At 39.3% G+C, this 18,499-nt stretch overlaps 1 protein-coding gene across 2 annotated transcripts in view; it reads left to right on the forward strand.

Annotated features, from left to right (window-relative positions):
• Window positions 1-2,029: 2,029 nt before the first annotated feature.
• The window catches only part of RIC3 (RIC3 acetylcholine receptor chaperone), a 54,326-nt gene continuing 37,856 nt past the window's right edge, over window positions 2,030-18,499 (forward strand). For both annotated transcript variants that reach the window (XM_060159750.1, XM_060159749.1), the window contains exon 1: window positions 2,030-2,156. In XM_060159750.1, coding sequence (XP_060015733.1) covers window positions 2,033-2,156 — 124 coding nt within the window. In that variant the 5' untranslated portion in view covers window positions 2,030-2,032. The remainder of the gene's footprint in view (window positions 2,157-18,499) is intronic.

The raw sequence follows: 18,499 nt of genomic DNA on the forward strand, positions 1-18,499 counted from the left end.
GCATGCCTGGATTCAAACAGTAACTTCCAATGTATATTGTGTAGTTGTTGTTCAAGTTACTTAGGCTTTCTGTTCCTTAGTTCTCTCATTTGTAAAGTGGGTACATCATAATATTTCTTACTTCATAAAGTTGTTAGGAGAATCAATTGTTATGATATGGAAAACACCTGGAACATAGGACATGCTCAATAACTCTCAGTGCTGTTGATGATATCAATGATGATGATGCCTGAGTGATGCCAGTAGGGGCAACCACCTGGCTGCAGTAATTGAGGAGCCAGATTTGGAGGATATCAACTGCTTCTTGACAGACTTTCAACCAATCCTTCTTTATTCAGTCCCACTCCACATTTCTGCCCTTAAAGGAACTCAGTGCTTCCAATTCCTAGTACTTTATAGGTCCTGAAGGCCACATTTGTTTGCTTCTTAGAGTCTTTCTTTCTGTAGGCCCTTCACTTTTTATGCTCTAAACCTGCACGGTCCGATGTGGTAGCCACTAGGCACATGGTTATTAAGCCATTGAAATGTGACTGACTAGTGCTACACATGTGGAAGTGATAATAGTTGGGGTGTTTGGGGTTAAATAAGTATATTATTAACTTCACCTGTTTATTTTCACTTTTAAATGAGGCTACTAGAAAATTTTAAATTCATATGTGACTGGCCTTATATTTCTATTGGATAACGTTGCATCTTATAAAATTCTGACATTTGTTGTCTGCTGTCATGTTTTCTCCCATTCTCTCTCGTCTTTTAGTTGATACACTCTATCTTTTTATTTTCATTATTGTGAGGTGTCTGGGGAAAGCAAAGATAAGTGGGTGTGCTCCGTCTGCCATGTTTAACTGGAAATTATATCCAAGTTTCTCATAACCTAGTTCCTGCTTACATTGCCTTATCACTTTATGTCCTGTCACCAATCCCATGGCCCAGCTAAAACGAATTACTAATAGTTTTCAGAACACGTAAGGAAGCTTCGAGTTTACGCCTTTGCATCCTTTCCCTGGTATACCCTCCTAGCTCCTCCCACCTGTCTGCCTAGTAACTTACTCATTCTTCAAATACTCAGATTTCACCTACTCTCAGGAGTTTTCTCCTCATTCCTCCTCCTTCCAGTTGAGCTGACTGCTCCAGAGTCCATCATTTTTCCTGCATTTTCTTGTTTCTGTAACTACCTACCCCATACGGAAGCCATCTTATTCATCAGATTCTGTAGTGCCATTTCAGGGTCTGATACATAGTAAGAACCGAAAGAATGTTTATTAAATAAAGCCATAAAGACAGTAACGAAGATCTGTGGGGATACAGAGGAAGGAGAGGCTGACTAAAACAGTTTCATGAGGGTAGTACTTTTCAGCTGTTCTTCAGAGAAGTTTTTAACAGGTGGAGATGCGTTAGTAATTTTCCAGGCAGAGGTAACACGATAAGCAGAGATTCCCTGAAGGCAAGAAATATGCTGGGGAAATAGCAAATGATCTAGTTTGCACGGAGCGTTGGTAAGACCGGACCACGCAGGGCCTTGAGGTCATAGCAGTTTGACCTTTCTATGAGGATAAAGAGGAGTTTCTGAAAGATCTTAAGCTATGGAAAGCTTAAAACGCATTACAGCTGCGTCGTAGTAGCATCACCTTGGTATGCAGATGGACAATGGAGGTGCGGGGCCTGGGTGGGGCCTTAACGAGGAAATTAATGGGCGGTCTGGGGCGGGGAGTGAGCAGTGTGGTGAGCTGGCTGGAGAGGAGGGACGACCATTGGTTGTTTCGACGGTAGGACGCCGAGGTGGGCGTGGGGCGTGGAAGGCGTGTCTAGTCGGTACAAATGAGAGGGCGCGGGTACCACTCATTGCACCAGGTGACCGCGCGGGGGGAGCAGGTCAGCCCTCCGCCGCGGAGCCGGAGGCGCCTGGTCACTTGTCCCTCGCGCGGCGCCGTCTGCGCAGCTCTCGGTGGGGTCGAAGGAGGCCGCGGGCTTTGCGGTTCCACTTCTGGTTCCGGTTCCGGTTGGAGCTCACCTGCGGCGAGGGCGGGTGGTCATGGCGTACTCCACCGTGCAGAGGGTGGCCCTGGCCTCGGGGCTCGTCCTGGCTGTGTCGTTGCTTCTGCCCAAGGCCTTTTTGTCCCGCGGAAAGCGGCAGGAACCACCGCCGCTCACCGAAGGTAAGCGATGCTACAGGGAGGGCGGCTCCGGGAATCTCCGTCCCCGCTAGAGAAGGCGGACCCGGCGGCGTGTGGGAGGTGCCAAGCCCCTGGGTTCTTTTGACACCAGCGGGCAGCAGCCCGAGCGGGTCCCTCCTGACCTTCCACCGCAGGCAGGACCAGGAGCGCACGCAGACAAGCCTGGGCACACTCCCCGGTTGCTGGCAGCCCCTTCCCCTCACTGGCCTAACGCAACTAGTCACCGTCTGCTCAGGTGCTCTGAGTCAGGAGGGCTCCCTCTTGGATTCCCCTCTTCAGGGCTTCCGTATGCTTTCTGTCGTGCATTTGAATGAAATAGTTGGAATTGGTACTGTTAACCTTAATTCATTGTGTACTTTCAGTTTGGTGTTGGGTGCTCACTGCTTCAGGCTTTTTTTGTGCCTTTGTAAATATAACTTGAAGATTTTAATAGTAAGAATTTAAATTGCTGAGATGAACAAAGCTCTGCGTTGCCCTTACCTGAACAAGTATTTGTCAATCTTTTGTTATTGGCATGATGTATGTGGTGGTTAAAAATCCACTGTTTGGTCTGCATTCTGGGACTTTATGGGTGAGTGTAACACGACAGGGATGCCAAGGCTGGGAGAAAGAACTGGAACAGTCCTTTGTAGGTCGTGAAGTTACGCTAACTTGAGTCATGGTTTTACAGTCTCCACACTTACACTAATATTCAACCTGTTGATTGTTGGACAGCTGCTTTTGAACTGAAACTCATTTCCCTCTAATTTGTATACACTGGCTGTAACTCCACCCTCTTGTACCTCACAGATAGTAAATACTAGAAACGCAAAGCACCAAGCTCTAGGGATGGAGAGCAGATCGAACTCATAATTGTTTATAGAGTTTGCTTAATAATCTTTGTAAAACTCTACCTGGGAGAGACTTCTTAAAAAAAAAAAAGTACATGGTGGTTTTTTTTCTTCTTTCTGTTTTATTACAAAACCCCAAAGGTTTTACTCACTTTGTCTAATGATATTGTCTGCATTGAAGAAGAGTAAATTTGTGATGACCGTAAGCAGTAAAGATTTGTTTAGAATAGTCTCATCACAGTGAATTTTCATTATGCTGAATTATCTTGAATAAGTTCTATTCACTGTGAGTGGGAGACACTCTTCTGAATGTTGTATAGAGAGGCGTTTAGACATGGCTTTTTCTCTTAACGCAGGTGGTAATAATCAATGTTCTCATCTCAGAATCTTTGCACTTTCTGTTCTCTTCATTCTTGAAGTGTTCTTTTCTCAGCTTCCTTCTCATTGCTCACGTTTCAGCTCAAATGTGATCTCCTCAGAGAGACTTTCCCTGATGACCCTAGCTAAAATAACTTTTTTTTTTTTTTGGCCACACTGCGTGGCTTGCGGGATCTTAGTTCCCAGACCAGGGGAACCTGGGATTGAACCCCAGGCCACTGCAGTGAAAGCGCTGAGTCCTATCCACTGGACCATTAAGGAACTTCTGACACTACTGTTTCTTTTCACTGTTCCTCCCTTGTCTCCGCATCCCCTCCCTTCCCTAATTAAAAACTGTTTGAACCTGCTAGTTGGAACTCTGGGAAGGTCATGGAGGCCGAATGAAGCCGATTTTCTGTAATCGAGTAATGAGGGACACAGAATTTTGTGCCCAGGAGCCCCACAGTGTCCTGCTCAGTATCAAGTCTTCCCAGGTTTTTCAGTAGTTCAAAGAAACTAAGAAGCCAAGCTTAGAGAAGATTTAGTTTGGCAGATGCAGAAGAAAACTTGAATACGAAAAGTGCCTAGAAGTGGGGAGGATAATGAGGGGCTTTAAAAATAATCACGTTTTCTAGAGGTTAATGCCAAAGCGAGGGAAATAAAAGGTTAGAAGCCGGACCCAATAACATGCAATTAACCAAGTTCACATTCTATTTATGAATTCATCTAGTTTATGCCTCTTTGTTATTCCTGTGCTAGAAAACCCCAAGTTCCATCTTCACCACACCCCACATGACTTACACAACATTTCAGGTCTGAAGACAAAATATACCTCCTCTGGGAAGTCGTTCCTGGCCACCTCCTGACCCCAGGTGCCCCACACATGTGCTGCACTTAACTCCATCCTATCATAAACAAGGCCCTAGACTGTAAATGTTGGTGACTGAGAGACCCTTGAGGGTAAGGACAGTGCAGGAAGAGAGGAGGGAGAAGGGAGAGATTAAGAGATGATTCTTAGAAAGAACCGCTGGGTGAACATAGGAGATGAAGGAGTTACTGAAAAGTTGCACCGTCTGTCGTTTGAACAGGCACAAATATTAATGCAAGTTCATGTGCCCGACGAAACGTCGGCGTTTGGAGCAGAGAAAGGTTTATCGCGAGGCCATGCAAGGAGACAAGGTGGCTCATGTCCTCAAAAGCCTCCTGCTCCTAAAATAACTCTTTACACTCCCCTCATTCCCTATTTCATCATGTTTTATTTTCTCTGTTGAAGGCATTACTCTATGATATGACATTTTCTTATTTATTTACTCTTTTTTTTGTCTCCACCTTCTAGAATGTAAGCTCCTGAGGGCAGGCACTTTGTCTTGTTTACTATTATTTCTTCAGCAGTTGGCATATAATGGACAATCTATAAATACTTTTAAATGAATAAGATTATGAAGATACTAATGTTGTGAGTTCTCTTTTTGCATTAATTACCAAAGTAGTATAATCTAGGCAAAAACCTATCTTGAATGATGTATTCCAGTAACTGAAATTTGCTAACTAAAATCCCTGCCCTGGTACACTGACATTTTAAAAACAGTGAATCCTAACCATTATTGGGTTATATACCCCTTTGAGGATCTGATGAAAGTTATGGATTTTTTTCCCAGGAAGAATGCACATGCTTTTTATACATACTTTCAGAATTTGAGAATCAACTCAGAGAACCCACAGAACCCAGACACCCCTGTTTTGAATAAAGGGACAGCCCTGATTATTAGAAAATTCCTAAAATTCGTGCCATTATATCAGTAGCTTCCATTTCTGCCCATTGGCATATATGTGGAACAAGCACAGTCCCTATTCCATGTAACAACTGTTAGAATAGTCCTTTAGCAAATATTTATGATGTACACTTTTACATAGTTTACACCCAACGTATAAATATTGTTAATTCCATGAAAAAATGAGCCAAATCCCTGCCTTGAATCCACAGTTTAGTAGAGGGAAACAGACATTAAATAAGTGCAAAAAAGTGTCAATTACAGGTACTCAAATCCTTGCAGGGAAGTGGGGAGACACATGTTAGAATGGTCAGTTTTTTTGTATTTTTGTTTTTTTTTTTTTTTTTTGCGGTACATGGGCCTCTCACTGTTGTGGCCTCTCCCGTTGTGGAGCACAGGCTCCGGACGCGCAGGCTCAGCGGCCATGGCTCACGGGCCCAGCCGCTCCACGGCATGTGGGATCTTCCTGGACTGGGGCACGAACCCGTGTGCCCTGCATCGGCAGGTGGACTCTCAACCACTGCGCCACCAGGGAAGCCCGAGTACTTCATTACTTTTTATGGCTGAATAATATTCCATTGTGTGGAATATTCCATCCACATTTTATTCATTCATCAGTTGAAGGGCATTTTGGGTTTTGATTATTAAGAATAACACTGCTGTTAACATCTGTGTACAGATTTCTGTATGGATACGTGCTTTGGTTTCTCTTGGGTATATGCATTTGGGAAATGTAAGCATTTTAGTGTAGCTGGAACTACAGTGGAATCTCTGGCTCATATGATTACTCTATGAGCAGTTTTGAGGAACTGCTAGATTGTTTTCCAAAGTGGCTGCATCATTTTACATTCCCACCATTAGTGTGAGGGTTCCACTTCTCCATATCCTCACCGACATTTGTTATTGCTTGCCTTTTTGATTATAGCCATCCTAATGGGTGTGAAGTGGTATCTTATTGTGATTTTTTTTTTTGTATTTCCATGATGACTAACAACATTGACATCTTTTATAGGCTATTTGTGTATCTTCTTTGGAGAAATGTGTATTCAGACTTTTGCACATCTTTAAATTGGGTTTCTTATTGTTGTAAGAGTTCTTTATGTATTTTAGGTACAAGTTCATTATCAGATATATGATTTGCAAATATTTTCTTCCACTTAGTAAGTTGTCTTCACTTTCTCGATGGTGTCCTTTTAAGAAAAGTTTTAATTTTGATGAAGTCTGACTTATTTTCTTCTCTTCTGCTCTTGGTGTCATATCTAAAAACATAATTACCAGATCCAAGGTCATGAAGATTTATGCCCATGTTTCAAGTTTTATAGTATTTACTCTTATATTTAAGTCTTTGATCCATTTTGAGTTAATTTTTATACATGGTGTGAGGTAGAAGTCCAACTTCATGTGGATATACATTTATCCCAGCATTATTTTTGAAAACACTATTCTGTTTACATTGAATTGTTTTGACACCCTTGTTGAAATTCAATTGACTGTAAGTGTGAGAGTTTATTTCTGGACTCTCAATTCTGTTCCATTGATACAAATATCATATACACCCATCCTTATGCCAGTACCACACGGTCTTGATTACTGTAGCTTTGTAGTTTTGAGGTCATGAAGCATTAAGTCTTCCAACTGTGTTCTTTTTTCAAGATTAATTTCTGAGTCTTGTGGCCCAGCATTTCCATACACATTTTAGGATCAGCTTATCAGTTTCTGCAGAAGCCAGCTGGGATTTTTGATTGTGTGGAATCTGTAGACCAATTTGGAGAGTATTGCCATCTTAACAATATTAAGTGTTTCAATCTATGGACATAGGATTTCTTTTTATTTATTTAGGTCTTTAATTGATTTCAAAGAACTTTGTAGTTTTCAGTATACAAGTCTTATTTTGTTAAATATATTCCTGAGTATTTTATTCTTTTTGATGTTATTGTAAATTGAATTATTTTATTAATTTTATTTTCAAATTGTTCACTATTTTTTAGAAACACAGTTTTTGTGTATTAATATTGTATTCTGCAAACTTGCTGAATTGTTTATTAGCTCCAATACATGATCTTGTTCTCTGCGAACAGAGATTGTTTTACTTCTTTCCAATCTACATGCCTTTTCTTTCTTTCTTTCTTTTTTGCCTAACTGCCTGGGCTAGAACCTCTAGTACAATGTTGAATAGAAGCAGTGAAGAGGGAACATCCTTGATTGTTCCTAATCTTAAGAAAGCTTTCATACTATTAAAGGTAATGCTAGCTGTGGATTTTTTTAAAGATGCCCTTTGAGGGAGTTCCCTTCTATTCCTAGTTTGTTGAGTATTTTTGTTATGAAGGGGTGTTGAATTTTGTCAAATGCTTTTTCTGTGTCTAGTGAAGCGATAATGGGGTTTTTGTCCTACATTCTGTGGATATGATGCATTACATAATTGATTTTGGGGTGTTAAACCAACCTTGCATTCCTTGGCTAAATTGAGGAGGTAATTCTAAAGTGTTTTTATTAGCCAGATTAAGAAGAACATTCCAGGCAGAGGGAACACAGAGCAAAAACAACACCCAGAACCTTGAAATAGCTTTAGAGTTGTAAGAGATGAGACTTGGGGCCAAATTGTAAAGATTTTTTTTTCTGCCATACTTAAGGAGTTTGGATAGTATTCTAAAGGTAGAGGAGGCCATTGTAAGTTTATGAGTAGAAGAGAAACATACAGTCTGAAAGGACACCTTGGCAACAGTATTAAGTCTGTATCGTGAGGATTTTTTCAGGGAGAATATTGTTGCAGTAGTCCAGTTGAGACATGAGCATCATTAAGCGAGTGTCTTTGGGCTCATCAGTTAGGATTCTGATGATAAGTCACAGGAAATTCAGCTGAACTGTCTTAAGTCAAAAAGAGAATGTATTGATTAGTCCAAATGAAAAGACCCCGTGTTAGAATTGGCCTCCTGTGTGGTTTGATCTAGAGATTTACAATCTGATTTTCTGTGTCCTTTTCACTTCTGGGTTCCCTCTCAAGTTGACTCTGTCTGTTGACTTCTCAGGGTAGCAAAAATAGTTGCAACAGTTCCAGATATCACCTCCTCACACTTAATTGTCCAGAGAAAGAATGTTTCTGTTCTTTTGAACTCTTCCTTCACTCCCATCTTACTCTTATCCCCTCCCCCTCCTCCCACACCTATTATTTCCCAGTAGTTCCAGCTAACACATCCTCCTATCTTAATAGCTTGAGTTAAGCTATTTGCAGTGCTGTGGGTAGAAAGAATATGCTGATTGACCACTGTGGAGTTGAGAGTGATTCCCAAAGGGAAATAGGGGTACAGGAAGAAGAAGGAGTAAATGGAGCAGGGGAGGCATCAACGTTGGATAGGAGGGAAGAAAACAATTTTAAGAGACATTTTTAAATAGACGTGGAGCATGAGAGAGAGGGAGGCATCTTGAATTATTCTCAGTTTATTGGCTTAGGTGAATACGTAGATGGTAACACCCTTTACCAAAATAGTAATGAAGCAAAGTAGATTAAAGGGGAAAGATGATGAGTTCAGGAATTTGCAGACTAGTATCACGTCCCCTTCTTCCATCTTTTTTCCTAAGTTGACATCCCTAGCTGCCTCATCCATTCCTCATATGACATAGTTGCAAGTATCTAAACATAGCCCTCTTAGATGGCAAACAATAGCAAGTGTAAGCCAGTCAGGTCATGGAAGAGCAACCCCCCCCCACCCCCCTTTTTAAAATTCTTCTATTAATGCATCTTGGGGATTGCTTTAGATTTTTGGCATTTTACTTGCTGACCTTGCTGTATATTAGAATCTTAAACTTTTTTTTTTTTTAAAATAGGAGCTACTCATCTAGGTTTTGTCCATTTTGTACATTCACTTGATGTTTTGGAACCAAATATAGCAGTTTCTAGCCTTTCCTGTTGCATTTTATCTATTGGTCCAGAATTCTAGCCTCTTGACATGTTTTCAGAATATTTATCGTTCCATTCAGTGTATTTGTTTTACCATCGCTCTCAGCTATATGCCATTCTTGATTTTTTTAAAAAACTTTTTTGTTAGACATTTTCAAACATAAGCAAAAGTAGAGAGAGTAGTAAGATGAATCCACATCACCCTGCTTCATCATCTTGTATCATGTATATCCCCACTTTTCCCCCCATACACTCAATTATTTTGAAGCAAATCCCAGACATTGGGTCATTTCATCCGTAAATAATTTTGTATACATCTCTAAAAAATAAGAATTCTTCTTAAAATAGCCGCAATATCATTATCACACCTAAAAAATCAATAATTCCTTAATGTCATTAAATATCCAGTCGGCATTCAGATGTCTCTGACTGCCTCATAATTTCTTTTCACAATTTCACCCTTGCTTTTGATTAGCATGTCTTCTTGATCATTCAAATTATTTTTTTAAATCTATCATTCATTTGAAACTGCTCTTCAGGTCACCCCAGTCTATTCATTGAAACCGTTTGTGTAGAGTCATTAAACCAGTTGGTCATTTGATTGCTTTACTCCATCTTATTCTGTCTGTTTTAGGCTGTGGTCCACCTTCTTCCTCCCTTCTCCCTTCAGTCTGTTCTCAACATAGCATCCATACTGATCCTTTTAAAGCATAAAGTTTCTCCCTCCATAAAACCCTCCAGTGGCTTCCTGACTCAGATGAAAAGACAAAGTCTGTACATGACCTACTTAATCCTTTTCCCCATTTCCTTCTCCTTTTCCTTTCTTTCTCATTTTGCTTTGACCATGCTGGCCTCTCACTGTTGCTTGAACATGCCAGATGTGCTCCCACCTCAGGGCCTTTGCATTTGTTGTTTCCCCTGCCTAAAATGCTCTCCCTTGGATAGCCATGTGCCTTTCCTTTATCTTCTTTAGGTCTTCATCTCCTGAGCCTTCTCTGGATACTCCAGCTAAAATCTTTATTTCCCCCCAACACATCCTATCCTCTTTGCCTGCTTCACTTTTTCTCTTTAGTATTTATCATTACCTTGTGTATTATCTTTTCCCATTTAGAAAGGAGGTTCCATGAGGGTAAGGATTTTTGTTTGTTTTGTTCACTGCTGTATCTCCAACTTTAGACCAGGCCTGCACATTGTAGAAAATCAATATTCATGAATAAAGGAATTAGTGAATTGGGCGAATTAATGAATGCTGGCTCCCAGGGATCATGGTTTCCTCTATTAGCATTTATAAGCCATTAGTTTATTACTATTATTATTACTGTTATTTATGGTTACATAAATTATTGTGCATCCATATGATAGACTATTATGAATCTAGTAAATTATATTCATGAGGGGTTGGAGTTTTTTTTGTTTTTTGTCTGTTTTGGTGGCCAGTTTTCTTTTTCTTTGAAATCAAAGGGGAAAAAATACCAGTTTGTCTGGGATCACTGTGGATTTATAAACAGGGTAGACAATACAAATACAGTATTAATTATACCTGAACTTGAAATCTGATACTATGTACCATACCTATTTTTTTTGAGGGACTTTCTTTTTTTTAATTGTAGTTGGTTTACAATGCTGTGTTAATTTCTGCTGTATAGCAAAGTGATTCAGTTATACATACATATACATTCTTTTTCGTATTCTTTTCCGTTATGGTGTATCACGGGAGATTGAATATAGTTCCCTGTGCTATACAGTAGGACCTTGTTGTTTATCCATTCTGTATATACTAGTTTGCATCTGCTAACCCCACACTCCCACTCCATCGCTCCCGCAACACGCCCCCCCAACAACCACAAGTCTGTTCTCTATATCTGTGAGTCTATTTCTGTTTTGTAGATAAGTTCATTTGTGTCCTATTTTTTAGATTCCACATATAAGTGATATCATTGGTATTTGTCTTTCTTTCTGACTTACTTCACTCAGTATGACAATCTCTAGGTCCATCCATGTTGCTACAAATGGCACTATTTCATTCTGTTTTATGGCTGGGTAATATTCCATTCTATATATGTACCACATCTTTTTTTTTTTTTCTTTTTTGTGGTGTACCACATCTTCTTTATCCATTCATCTGTTGATGGACATTTAGGTTGTTTCCATGTCTTGGCTACTGTGAATAGTGCTGCTATGAACATAGGGGTGCATGTATCTTTTTTGGATTATAATTTTGTCTGGGTATGTGCCCAGGAGTGGGATTTCTGGATCATATGGTAATTGTATTTTTAGTTTTCTGAGGAACTTCCATACTGTTTTCCATAGTGGCTACACCAACTTACATTCCCACCAACAGTGTAGGAGGCTTCCCTTTTCTCCACATCCTCTCCAGCATTTATTTGTATACTTTTTAATGACGGCCATTCTGACCAGTGTGAGGTGGTACCTCATTGTACTTTTGATTTGCATTTCTCTAATAATTAGCGATGTTAAGTATCTTTTCATGTGCCTGTTGGCCATTTGTATGTCTTCTTTGGAGAAATGTCTAGGTCTTTGCCCATTTTTCAGTTGGGTTGTTTGCTTTTTTGTTTAAGTTGTATGAGCTGTTTGTATATTTTGGAAATTAAGCCTTTGTCAGTAGCATCATTTGCAGATATTGTCTCCCATTCTGTAGGTTGTCTTTTTGTTTTGTTTATGGTTTCCTTTGATGTGCAAAAGCTTGTAAATTTGATTAGGTCCCATTTGTTTATTTTTGTTTTTATTTATATTGCCTTAGGAGACCTAAGAAAACAATGGTACTATTTATGTCAGAGAATGTTTTGCCTGTGATCTCTTTTAGGAGCTTTATGGTGTCATGTCTTATGTTTAAGTCTTTAGCCATTTTGAGTTTATTTTTGTGTATGGTGAAAGCTGTCCAACTTTCCCAACACCACTTGCTGAAGAAACTGTCTTTTCCCTGTTGTATATTCTTGCCTCCTTTATCGAAGATTAATTGACCATATGTGTATGGGTTTATTTCTGGGCTCTCTGTTCTGTTCCATTGATCCATATGTCTGTTTTTGTGCCGGTATCATGCTGTTTTGATTACTTTAGCTTTGTAGTATTGTCTGAAGTCTGGGAGGCGTATGCCTCCTTCTTTGTTCTTTTTCTTTGAGATTGCTTTGGCAATTCTGGGTCCTTTATGGACCCAGGATTTAGGATTATTTATAAATAAATAAATTTTAGGATTATTCTAGTTCTGTGAAAAATGTCATGGATAATTTGATAGGGATAGCGTTAAATCTGTAGATTGCTTTGGGTAGTGTGCTCATTTTAACAATATTAATTCTTCCAATCCAAGAGCATGGGATATCTTTCTATTTCTTTGAGTCTTCTTCAATTTCTTTTATTAATGTTTTATAATTTTTAGCATACAACTCTCACCTCATTGGTTCGGTTTATTTTTAAGTATTTTATTTTGGGGCGTGTGATTTTGAAAGGTATTGTTTTTTTACATTCCCTTTCTGATATTTCATTGTTAGTGTAAAGAAATGCAACCAATTTCTGTATGTTAATCTTATATCCTGCTACCTTGATGCATTCATTTATCAGTTCTAGTAGTTTTTGTGTGGAGTCCTTAGGGTTTTCTATGTATATAGTATCATGTCATCTGCATATAATGACAATTTTACCTCTTCCCTTCATTTGGATACCTTTTATTTCTTTTTCTTGTCTGATTGCTGTGGGTAGAACTTCCAATATCATGTTGAATAGAAGTGGTAAGAGTGGGCATCCTTGTCTTGTTCCAGAATTTAGTGGGAAGGCTTTCAGCTTTTCACCATTGAGTATTACATTGGCTGTGGGTTTGTCATAAATAGCTTTTATGTTGAGATATGTTCTCTCTATACCCACTTTGGTAAGAGCTTTTATCATGAATGGATGTTAAATTTTGTGAAATGCTTCTTTTGCATCTACAGAGATGACCATGTGGTTTTTTGTGTTTTCTTGTTTATGTGGTGTACCACATTGATTGATTTGCGTGTGTTGAACAATCCTTGTGAACTTGGGATGTATCCCACTTGGTTGTGGCATATGATTTTTTTTATGTGTTGTTGAATTTGGCTTGCTAATATTTTGTTGAGAATTTTTGCATCTATATTTATCAAAGATATTGGCCTGTAATTTTCTTTTTTGGTGGTGTCTTTGGTTTGGGTATCAGGGTGATGGTGGCTTCATAGAATGTCTTTGGGAATGTTCCTTCCTCTTCAGTTTTTTGGAAGGGTTTGAGAAGGATCAGTATAAGTTCCTCTTTGTATGTTTGGTAAAATTCGCCTGTGAAGCCATCTGGTCCTATAATTTTGTTTGTAGGGAGTTTTAAGATTACAAATTCTATTTCACTTCTAGTGATTGGTCTGTTCAAATTAGCTGTTTCTTCTTGATTCAGTTTTGGTGGGCTATATGTTTCTAGAGACTTGTCCATTTCTTCTAGGTTATCAAATTTGTTGGCATATAATTGTTCATAGTATTCCCTTATGGTTTCCTGTATTTCTGCAGGTATCGGTTGTTAGGTCTCCTTTTTCAATTCTTATTTTGTTTATTTTGTTCTTGGTGAGCCTGGCCAGAGGTTTGTCAATTTGTTTACCCTTTCAAAGAACCAGCTCTTGATTTTATTGATTTTTCTTTCTGTTGTTTTTTTTTTAATTTAGTTTATTTTCGGCTGCGTTGGGTCTTCGTGCTGCACGTGGGCTTTCTCTAGTTGCAGCGAGTGGGGGCTACTCTTTGTTGCAGTGCACGGGCTTCTCATTGTGGTGGCTTCTCTTGTTGTGGATCATGGGCTCTAGGCACACGGACTTCAGTAGTTGTGGCTCATGAGCTCAGTAGTTGTGGCTTACGGGCTCTGGAGCACAGGCTCAGTAGTTGTGGTACACAGGCTTAGTTGTTCTGCTGCATGTGGGATCTTCCCAGACCAGCGCTCAAACCCTGGTGTCCCCTGCATTGGCAGGCTGATTGTTAACCACCTTGCCACCAGGGAAGCCCTCTATTGTTTTTTAGTCTCTATTTTATTAATTTCCTCTCTGATCTTTATTGTTTTCTTCCTTCTGCTGACTCTAGGGTTTTTTTGGGTTTTTTTTGACTCTAGGTTTTGTTTGTTCTTTTTCTGATTCTCTTAAGTGGTAGGTTAGGTTGTTTATTTGAAGTTTTTATTGCTTTTCGAGGAAGGCTTGTATCACTATGAACTTCCCTCTAAGAACTGCTTTTGCTGCATTGCATAAATTTTGTATGGTTGTGTTTTCATTGTCATTTGTCTCAAGGTATTTTTAAATTTCCTGTTTGATTTCATCATTGACCCATTGTTTGGTTTTTTAGTAGCGTGTTGTTTAGCCTCCATGTAATTGCTTTTTTCTCATTTCTTTTTTCTGTGGTTGATTTCTAGTTTCATGCCATTGTGGTCAGAAAAGATGCTTTTGATAATTTCTATACTCTTAAATTTGTTGAGGCTTGTTTTGTGTCCTAGTATGTGATCAGTCCTAAAGAATGTTCCATGTGCACTTGAAAAGAATGTGTATTCTGGTTCTTTGGATGTAATTTCCTGAAACTGTGAACTGTTCTATTGTATCATCTAGGATCTCTGTTGCCTTATTGATTTTCTGTCTAGAAGATCTGTCCAGAGAAGATCTGTCCATTGATATGAGTGGGGTGTTAAAGTCTCATACTATTATTGTATTCCTGTCATTTTCTCCCTTTATGTCTGTTAGTATTTGTTTTATGTATTTGGATGCTCCTATATTAGGTACATATATGTTGATGAGCATAAAATCCTCTTCTTGTATTGATCCTTTTATCATTATATAGTGTCCTTTATCTTTCTTTATGGCCTTTGTTTTAAGTCTATTTTGTCTGATACGAGTATTGTGACCCCCGCTTTCTTGTCATTTCCATTTATGTGAAATATCTTTTTCTGTCCCCTCACTTTCAGTCTGTGTGTGTCCTTTGCCCTAAAGTGGGTCTCTTGTAGGCAGCATCTTGTAGGCTTTTGTTTTTTAATCTAATCTGCCACTCTGTCTTTTTATTGGAGTATTTAGTCCATTGACGTTTAAGGTAATTATTGATAGATATGTATTTATTGCCATTTTAAACATTATTTTCCTGTTGATTTTATATTTCTTCTTTGTCCCTTTTTCTTGTTGTTTTTCCTTTTGTGGTTTGATGATTTTCTTTTGTATTATACTTATGTTCTCTTCTTTTTGGTTTTTGTGAGTCTATTTTATGTTTTTGATTTGTGGTAACCCTGTTTTTCAAGTATGTTAACCCCATTGCATATCTACTTGCCTTAGACTAGTAGTCACATAGGCTCAAACACATTCAAGGAAATTTTAAAAATCTATGTTTGCTTACTCTCCTCCATCACATTTTATGATTTTGGTGTCCTCTTTTACATCTTCATGTTCATTGTTTTGCTGTTCATTGTGGTTATCATCACTTTCACAGAAATTTTTTGATTTTTTTTTTAATCTGTGTACTGGTTTATTTAGGTGATTTGCTTTCCAATTGTGATTTTCTCTTTTCTATATATTCTTCTATTTAGAGAAGATCTTTCAATATTTCCTTTTAGGGGATAGTTTTAGTATTGCTGTATTCTTTTAGTTTTGGCTTGTCTGAAAAATTCTTTGTCTCTCCTTCTATTCTAAATGATAATCTTGCTTGGTAGAGTACCTTAGGTTGCAGATTTTTCCCTTTCAGGACTTTGACTATATCTTGCCACTCCCTTCTGGCCTGCAGCATTTCTGTAGAGAAATCAGCTGATGGCCTTATGGGGGAACCTATGTAATTAACTCTTTGTTTTTCTCTTGCTGCCTTTAGAATCCTCTCTTTAACTTTTGCCATTTTTATTATAATATGTCTTGGTGTAGGTCTGTTTGGGTTTACCTGTTTGGGACCCTCTGTGCTTTCTGTATCTGGATATCTGTTTCCTTCTTTAGGTTTGGGAATTTTTCAGCCATAATCTCTTTTAATACATTTTGGATCTCCTTTTCTCTTTCTTCTCCTCATGAAGAGTTCCAAATAATATGGGAAAATTGTATACTATAAATGAAAAGTAAAGATGTATTCACTGTATGTATTCACTAGGAAGAAGTAGGTCAACATCTTAACAGTGGTTATTTCTGGGTCATGGAAACATGGGTGGTGGTTATTTATACTTTTCTCTACTTTCTCAATTTTCTATAGGTATGCGGGGTTTTTTTCTTATATAACCAGAAAAAAAGTTTCTTCCCTTCCATGTCCACTCCATCAAAAAAAAAAGGAAGAATCCTTTTTAGAATTGAGTCCAAGAAGCGTTCACTTCTCTATAGTTGAAAAGTCCACTATCCACCTTTTGCTTTTTGCAAACTGGAACAATAATTATGTCTCCATTCGTTCAAGATTTCTCTTTTTATCAATATAATTTCTTAAAACTTTCTTCAGTTCAGTGACCTTATGTGCAAGTTTTACCAGTTTTCCTGGTAGAAATTACTTAGTGAACAGACTTGATCTTACCCTCCTCACCCATCTGGAACTTTTTTTCCCTCTAGGATTGTTAATTCTCTCCCATTTAACCCCAAATTGATACCCTTTGATAGAGAATATGGAAGCAAAAGAGGTTGAGAAATTCTGCTTTCTCAGCATTACATTTTATCATCAAGCAAATTGCCTTTTCACTCTAAAAATACCCTTTTTGCTTTTGCTAGCCTTTTTTTTTTTTTTTTTTTTTTTTTTGCGGTACGCGGGCCTCTCACTGCCGTGGCCTCTCCCGTTGCGGAGCACAGGCTCCTAACGCACAGGCCCAGTGGCCATGGCTCACGGGCCCAGCCGCCCCACGGCATGTGGGATCCTCCCGGACCGGGGCACAAACCCTTGTCCCCTGCATCTGCAGGCGGACTCTCAACCACTGCGCCACCAGGGAAGCCCTTGCTAGCCTTTTTGTAAACCTTAATTTGTTTTGGACCTTGGCCTCCTCATGTGGTCCTTCCAAGTCTTGCTACTCTTTCATGCTGATTGCTGATGTGCTCTTCTGTTCATTTTTTGTCTGTTCTTTTAGAATAGCTACCAGTACATCTGCTGTTTTCCTTTGCCTTCCCCACCTGCTTAAGAATTTTTTCAATGCCCAAGCAAAAATGCACTTTAAGAGCTTTCTTCTTAGAGTCTCATGAAATGGAACCACGTGTCTCTGTTCTCAGGACTTCTTAATTCTGCCTTCCTAGAGCCTGTGCCACACACCCCCTACATTTTTGCCACAAATTCTAAGATGGCATGATCTCTTTCTCCTATGGTTCTCGTTTGATTTCACCAACAGGTTTCTTCTTTGGCCAGAGTAACCATTCCCTGACTCACCTTATGTACCTGTGGAACGTGAAGATGTCAGCATACTAGGTCAGGAACTTGTCAGTTGTTCCTGGTTAGCTGACTGGGACTTTGAACAGGTTCCAGAGTAGCTGAAGCCCTCCAAGGTGACAGTGTGCTGCTTCTATGCTAGAATTGGCTTCAAGAGAGTCCTACCTTCCATCTCCGTTGGCTGGGGCCTGGGGGACTCCTACCGTAATGTTAACGTTTGGCATCTCTCCTGCTGACCCTGCCCACCTGTGTTTTCCATTGAGCGTCTCACTTTGAATGCCTATAAACAGGATTCCTTACCAGCCCCTCCCCAGTAACCCTGTTCCTCTGGAATAGTTCAGACTCCTTTTGTCACCATATTCTCCTCAAGTGAGTCCTGCTCACTGAGTCTGAAGCTCTCCAAGATGTGAAAATACATACACACACGTATGTGTATATGTGTGTATACGTATTTATACGTGCATAGGTAACACACATATACGTAATTCTTTGTTATCTTAAATTAGCTCTTTATGTGTTGGTATGTAGGTGCCTGAGACAAATGGATTATTTGGGTCCTTTACCTTTTCTCTTAATGAAACATCAGACATCTACTCTGAAAGTGTGCAAAGAGGAGCAGAGACAATTTGAGAGTCTGTGAATGAATGTAAATTAGACACATTTTCAATTTCAGAAACTCAGAGGTGGGTGGGTGTGGGGCACCTCGATCAGTCTGACTGCCATTTTCTGTTCTCAAAACTGTGAAATTGAAAACACTCAGGATAATGAAGTAAAAAACTATTTTTAGCTCTGAGAGTGACTGGGCTGGGTCTTCAGATTACAGCAAGGCCAACAGGCCTAGTGTAAGTCATTCAGATCAGTTCAACAAAGTGTATAGCATGCAAGACCCAGAGCATGCTCTGTAAGCATAAAGAAAATACTAGACTTCTATTAAAGAAGTTCATAGTTTGTCCTTCAGCCACAGAGCACCAGGAATGCACCTACAGTTGAATAAATTGGGTTTATTGCTTGTTGCAGCAAAGGAGGATGCACACCACGAGGAAGCACGCAGCATCTCAGTAAGAGTGTTAGAAAAGTCTTACTATAGGATTTAGGCTTGTGTTAGGTGTGTTTGGTTTTTTTTGCGGTACGCGGGCC

The sequence above is a fragment of the Lagenorhynchus albirostris genome, chromosome 9 (genome assembly GCF_949774975.1).
Source record: "Lagenorhynchus albirostris chromosome 9, mLagAlb1.1, whole genome shotgun sequence".
NCBI lineage: Eukaryota > Metazoa > Chordata > Mammalia > Artiodactyla > Delphinidae > Lagenorhynchus > Lagenorhynchus albirostris.